A 6,832-nucleotide genomic window follows, 5' to 3' on the forward strand; every position below is an offset into this window, starting at 1 on the left:
GCGTAACACTGTAAAATGACACAGCTCTTGTCTTTCTCTATTATCTTCAAGTGCCCATTCTAGCTCTCTGTTATTGTTGTTGTTTACTGTAAAACTTGGGGGTGGTTTTCCATTGATCAGAAGCCCGGGGGGAATTTTTGTCAATCTGACAGCTGTGATAGCGAGGCTGGTGGTATAAATACAGACCACAGGGCAGCAGGTGTTACTTGATAGTATAGGCTGGATGGTTCGTCTCTGTAGTGCTAATGCAAAGAAGATACAGTACTTAAAAACTGAATTCTTATTAACTTGATACATGAGATGGATGAGATACTTTTCAAATAATTGGCTTGATCTTAACAATGATGCAATCTAAACTGACCTTACTTGTGTCACCACACTTTTAAATGTGTATAGATATTGTGTTTGATTGCTTTTTCCTGATAAGTTCAGTGTTGTTTGTCAGTCTAAATGGATTTGCTGTTCATATGGGTTATCCAGAGGTCTCTTGTTTAACCATACATTTACATTCAGTGTATATGGTGACTTTTTTTAAAGAAAGGATGAGCAATTTTTGGGTGAGCCCACTTGAGCCCAGTGTTTCATGGAGAACAACCAAGCTTATGCTGTTGAGTCTCCTGTGGATTTTTCCTCACTACTCCCACCAAGACCAGAGCCTACAATGTGAATTAATTCCCGATGTCATGTCACTGCCTGTGCTGGAGCAAAAAGGGGACATCATCTTGGGGGGACTGTTCTCTCTTCATGACATGGTGGTGGAGCCCAGTCTGTCTTTCACCTCGATGCCTCCTCCGACACAATGCACCAGGTGAGCTATTCTTAGCCAGTCCTCAAACTGCTGCACCTGCAAAATACATTGTGATTAATCACCTGCAATCTCTGCTCACTGCTCAAGCTTCACACAAGTATTCTACTGTCGTCTAGATTTAATTTTAGAACTTTCCGTTGGATGCAAACTATGATTTTTGCCATCAAGGAGATCAACAGAGATGGCAAACTCCTTCCCAACATCACACTGGGGTATAAGATCTATGATTCATGCAGTACACCCCATCAGGCTCTGAAGGCTGCTGTGGAGTTAATGGGAAGTGAGAAAGGTTCTGGGATTGAGGGGAAGTTGCAGAGCAAAGGCACCTGTAATGGAACTGTACCAGTGGTGATTGGAGACGGAGGCTCTACTCAGTCTCTCGTAGTGGCTCGTTTCCTGGGAGTCTTCCATGTGCCACAGGTACATTCTGCTAAACAACTCTTTATTACTCTCTTACTGTGGTTGCAAAGTATAGATAGTTTATCTACTTGTTCTGTTACTACCACAGGGGAGAGTCAGTGGTTTATGTACTGTGAGTTAAGTCCAATTGACTCGTATAAAAATGTTTTGTTGTGGGTCGCTGGACATTGTTTTCTTCCGGTAGTTCTTTCTAAGGTTAAATTGCCACATGTTTTTGCAGGTCAGCTATTTCTCCAGCTGTGCCTGTCTCAGTGACAAAAAGGAGTTTCCTGCCTTTTTAAGGACCATGCCCAGTGACTTCTTTCAGGTTTGAGGCAGCAGATAGATTACTCACAATGTGCCATAACCTCTGTACAAAAACAAATTTATGTTAGAATTTGTAAAATAGCATGATTTTATGTATGTGTCTCTCTTCTCCTTTCAATCTACAGGTATATGCACTGATACAACTTGTCAAGCATTTTGGCTGGACGTGGGTGGGTGTGATTGCAGGAGATGATGCATATGGTCGTGGTGGCGCAAGCATCTTTGCAGATGAGGTGGGTCACACACCCAGAAAGTAGGAATTTAGTCATAGAAAAGTACCAATTTGTAGTTTTTGAGAGTGTAATCTATTGAAATTACCAAAAAAATGAAGTGAAGTTGTCACGTGCCTCCTCTTGCAGGTTAGAAAATTAGGTGCTTGCGTTGCCCTTCATGAGATCATCCCGAAGAACCGAGCACAAACTGCCATTTCATCTATCGTCTCAAACATCCGCTCTTCACAGGCTCGGGTGATTCTTGTGTTTGCTGTTGAACAAGATGCAGCAGCGTTGTTTGATGAAGCACTCAGGCATGACACTTTTGTTTGGATTCTGCCAGTACCCATTAGTAATAATAATATGCTAAAATATCAGTACAAGATTGTGATTGTTTCCTATGACCTTACTGATTCAGATTTACTGAGTTTATATCAGTGATTTGTTTATCACAACATATATTCCCTCCATGTAATTCTTGATTTTAGAGGGGGTCTCACTGGGATACAGTGGCTGGCCAGTGAGGCTTGGAGCACAGCTGCTGTCCTTTCCACCCCCAGAAAATACCACCACATCCTCCAGGGTTCTATGGGATTTGCCATTCGGCGAGCACACATCCCTGGATTGCAAGACTTTCTGCTTCAGTTGAATCCCTCAGGCCCAGATGCTCATGAAGATCCCTTCCTGGTGCCCTTTTGGGAAGAGGTGTTTCAGTGCAGCCTGGGTGTGTGGGCTAAAGGTCAGCTAAATAATGTTGAAGGTAAACCTCCATGCTCAGGAACAGAGGAGCTGGAGAGCATAACAAATATCTATTCAGATGTGTCACAGCTAAGGATTTCCTACAATGTATACAAAGCTGTGTATGCCATTGCACATGCACTCAAAGCTATGAGAAGCTGTGTAAAAGGAAAAGGACCCTTTTCTCAGCAGGCTTGTCCAGACTTAGACAATATAGAGCCATGGCAGGTACTATTACATATCTTCACTATGTCAGTTTGTGTTATCAAAAATTACTGCATTACATGATGATCATATGCCCTTTCTTCCCTTTAGCTTCTTCATTACATAAAACAGGTGGCACACGTGAACTCATTTGGTGATGAAATCAAGTTTGATGAGAACGGTGACCCTGCAGCCATGTATGACCTGGTTAACTGGCAACTGAGATCAAATGGAGAAATGGAGTTTGTCACTATTGGCAAATTTGATGAGACAACCACAACTGAAAGCCAAAAACTTCAGATCCAGGAACATAATATTCTTTGGAACGGCAATCAAACCAAAGTAGGGATCTTAACTGCTCAAAACAACGTTTTATCAGCAGCAATTTGTGCATTAATGTTTTTCATTATGTGACTGGTGTAGTTTGTGTTTCCTCTTTTGCTTAGGTTCCCTTGTCAGTATGCAGCAGCATTTGTCCCCCAGGTACCCGGAAGGCAATCAGACCTAACTTCCCTGTCTGCTGCCATGATTGTGTGGTTTGTACAGCTGGGGAGATTAGCAATCAGACTGGTGAGGGAAGGCCATTTGGACACTGTGTATTTCAGAATCCTACCTACTCTGTATAGTTGCAGTAGAAAAGCCACAATGTTGTGGCTAAAGCTGTCTTGTCTTCTTTTCAGATGCCATAGAGTGTGTGCGCTGCCTGCCAGAGTTCTGGTCCAACCCTGAGAGGACTGTATGCATCCCCAAACAGCTGGAGTTCCTCTCCTTTAGTGATGCCATTGGCATTACTGTGACGGCTATTTCCCTCATTGGCTCCCTCATCACCTGTGTTGTGGCCTTCATATTCTCCTGTCACAGAACCACCCCCATTGTCAGGGCCAACAACTCTGAGCTGAGTTTCCTGCTGCTCTTCTCCTTGACTCTGTGTTTCCTGTGTTCTCTGACCTTCGTCGGTCTGCCCTCTGAGTGGTCCTGCATGCTGCGACACACAGCATTCGGCATCACCTTTGTCCTCTGTATCTCTTGCATTCTGGGAAAAACAATAGTGGTGCTAATTGCCTTCAAGGCGACACTCCCAGGCAGTAATGTTATGAAATGGTTTGGTCCTGTGCAACAAAAGGCAATAATTGCCTTTTGTACACTTGTCCAGGTAAAGACATCTGTTTTTTTTTTTTTACATGCTTTGAATAAGTATGGAGCATTTGCTGTAATATTTAAATGAGACATATTTCTTTTTATGCAGGTCATCATCTGTACAGTGTGGCTGGTTGTATCTCCTCCAACTCCACGCAAACTGATGCCACGTGAGAGCGCTATTGTGATTCTCTTGTGTGATGAAGGTTCACATATAGCATTTGCTCTGGTCCTGGGCTACATTGGCTTGCTGGCCTGCCTCTGTCTTCTCCTGGCCTTCCTGGCGAGAAAACTTCCGGACAACTTCAACGAGGCCAGACTTATCACCTTCAGTATGCTCATTTTTTGTGCTGTGTGGGTTGCATTCATTCCTGCCTACATAAGCTCTCCAGGGAAGTATGCCACAGTTACAGAGGTGTTTGCTATTTTGGCCTCCAGCTATGGACTGCTGGGATGCATTTTTGCTCCAAAGTGCTACATAATCCTACTAAAGCCAGAGAAGAACACTAGGAAATACCTGATGTCCAAAGCTACTACTGACAAATTTAAGGAGACCATGTTCATTTGATGCATGTTCTTTGCAATTCCACACTTTTCCAACTGATTAAAACATTTTTTAAAAAATAAAAATGTGGATGCTTGTGGGGGAAAATACATGGAAATGGTGTCAGAGAAACCTGACCACCAGATGGTAGTAGTGTGCTGTCAATACTATCTTAGGTCATTTATCATATCCCATCAGGAAATACATAACCTTGCTGTCACACACCTTTATTCTTATAAATAACTTTCCCCACTGTCTTTGTAAGCAAACACCACCAAACCCAATTCTTAACGCGTGAAACTTCAACATCATTCACCATCATGCAATGTACAGTATGCAGAGCTATGTGCTTTTTTTTTTTTTTTTTTTTTTTTTTTTAAATCAAATGGATTTTCTTCCCAGCTACGTATGTGACACCCCTGTGATGCCCTCTGTGGAAATGTGAAGTACAGATCAGTGCTGGATTTGGCAGATGTGTTCCTGCTGATTTGACCTGAGATAGAATGATGAGGCCCAGAGTTTCTGAGGTATGCTCTGTAGAAATCCCAGCTGTCATTGGTTAATTAAACCCTCATACTCCAGAGGCCTTTACATATAAACATCACGCCTGGCTGTTCCCTATAATAACAAACTAAAACGTTAGACATTTTCCTGGCTCCCCCAGCTGCTCTCAGGCTAACATTGATTATCCAGCACTGATTGATCTGTTGTTCCTCCCTGGGCAGAGGAATACATCGAGAGATGGAGAGACGGCGTGTCTCTGACGTCCATCAGGGACAGGCGGGAGGAACAGGGAGGTGGGAGTGGCAGATGGTCCAAAGTGTTTTATTGACTCCGTATTACTTGATTTACATTTATTTCAACCCTTCGTTCTACTTCGTCTTTGCATTTGTACCCCTTGTCTGGCCTCCTCTGCAGCACTGCAAATTTCAATAACTGTAAGGCAGCGGATTGATTTCTCCTCATAGTGTGCTGCCTGTCTGATTAATTTTAAACCATAATCTTTAAAATCACAGCACTATTTGCTTGATTTAATTAAGGAAACCAGAATAGATCATTTCCATTTGAGGGTTAAATAATTAATTTGGTATGAGAAAACACTGTGCTGTAATTTCCTCAATAAAATGAATGGGTCATAAAATTACAGGCGCACAGACTTAAAAAGGGGGTTTTGTCATGGCTGTGAAAATATATATTTAAAGATGAATTGCCTGTGGAGAACACAGAGCTCAAAACTGTTGGAAATTTAAAAAGAATACTGGACAGTTCAGGTTTGCTGAGAGTGTGTAATGACAGCAGCTTCTTTTTACACACAGTTATTTAATTAATCTTGTCATTAGTGAGTCTTTTTATGAGGCAAATCCAGAACAGATGTTTACCAAATGACTAAGCAGAATTCAAGCTAATTCAAAAAATACTGTGCCATGAATATGAAATGGTGATTATATCTTGAAGGAAAACAAAAGTAATCATCACTAGTGATTGAACTAAAGATAAAAGTGTAGAGAAAAAAAATCCTGCAAACAGCTGACACTAAATCTCAGCAACCCAGTAAATGTGTTGAAGCTTGTAGTATTTGGTTTGTTTTGATATGGTCAACTTAATTAATTGTTTTGAGGAGGCTGTCTGTAGATTTGTGAAACAAATATTCTGCTGAATGTCTTTTAGTTGCCACAGTTGACAATCCGCTTGTGACTTCTGCCTGACAATTATATGCTACTCGAGATGTTTCCTCCCACCTAATTCTGAAGTGTTTGCAACTAACACCAGCAATTCAGGAGGCAAATCAAAACTACAAAAGCTGCAATTAGCAATAAGTGTCAGTTTTTGTCTGACAAGCACCATTTTTTATGACTCTTCAAGGGAACATAACTAGCAGAGGTAAAAAGAGGTCAGATATCTCTTGCACAGTGCCTGTCATAAACACAGAAAAATTATAAAATAGGACAACGTGAAAGGTCTCAAAATGAAGATAATGTATGGAAAATAGAGGAGAGCAAATTAGCAAAAGGGTAAGGTATTCACAATGAAACCGTTAGCATTATTTGGGGATATACAAATAGCTGGATATCCCTGTAAAACCAATACATTTCTTAAACTGCTGCAGTAGAATGGGAAAAGAGTTATTTAGTGCAGCTGTAGTTTTATTGCATTTTACAGCGAGGTTTAGTTTTGTAAATGCACCATTGTTACCAATAGCAGCATTAGAGGATGTGGTGCATGACAGAAAACTATATAAAATGAAACTACTTCTTTAAAGAAGCAAAGTGCATATCAGTGACTTTGTATAATCTTTATGTAGAGACCCAGAGTTGAGTGAATGCACAGATTTGTACACTGGAATAATTTTCTTTTCATTGCAATGTTTTTTTTTTTTACCATAAACCTGACTTTTTTGCCATTCTTACCTATGTCCTGATGCCAACTTTTTCCAGGTAGTTTTTTTCTCTCTATTATCTATTA

The 6,832-nt window shown here is 41.1% G+C and overlaps 1 protein-coding gene across 1 annotated transcript; it reads left to right on the forward strand.

The window, feature by feature from the left end:
* Positions 1-231: 231 nt before the first annotated feature.
* LOC111589095 (extracellular calcium-sensing receptor-like) lies at positions 232-5,471 on the forward strand. Its single transcript, XM_023299809.3, has 10 exons — positions 232-808; positions 925-1,228; positions 1,449-1,535; positions 1,660-1,767; positions 1,894-2,060; positions 2,235-2,712; positions 2,800-3,030; positions 3,135-3,258; positions 3,369-3,841; positions 3,935-5,471. The coding sequence occupies exons 1-10, from the start codon at positions 387-389 to the stop codon at positions 4,391-4,393; spliced, it is 2,853 nt and encodes a 950-aa protein (XP_023155577.3). The 5' UTR covers positions 232-386; the 3' UTR covers positions 4,394-5,471.
* The last annotated feature ends 1,361 nt before the right edge of the window (positions 5,472-6,832 follow it).

This window comes from Amphiprion ocellaris, chromosome 7 (genome assembly GCF_022539595.1).
Source record: "Amphiprion ocellaris isolate individual 3 ecotype Okinawa chromosome 7, ASM2253959v1, whole genome shotgun sequence".
Taxonomy (NCBI): Eukaryota; Metazoa; Chordata; class Actinopteri; family Pomacentridae; genus Amphiprion; species Amphiprion ocellaris.

What these genes read in the sequence shown, in the direction of transcription:
- LOC111589095 (XM_023299809.3), top strand. Translation starts at nt 387, where the DNA reads ATGTGTATAGATATTGTGTTTGATTGCTTTTTCCTGATAAGTTCAGTG. An exon ending in CCTCCGACACAATGCACCAG is followed by an intron (nt 809 to 924) that starts GTGAGCTATTCT and finishes ACTGTCGTCTAG; the next exon opens with ATTTAATTTTAGAACTTTCC. An exon ending in GGAACGGCAATCAAACCAAA is followed by an intron (nt 3,031 to 3,134) that starts GTAGGGATCTTA and finishes TCTTTTGCTTAG; the next exon opens with GTTCCCTTGTCAGTATGCAG.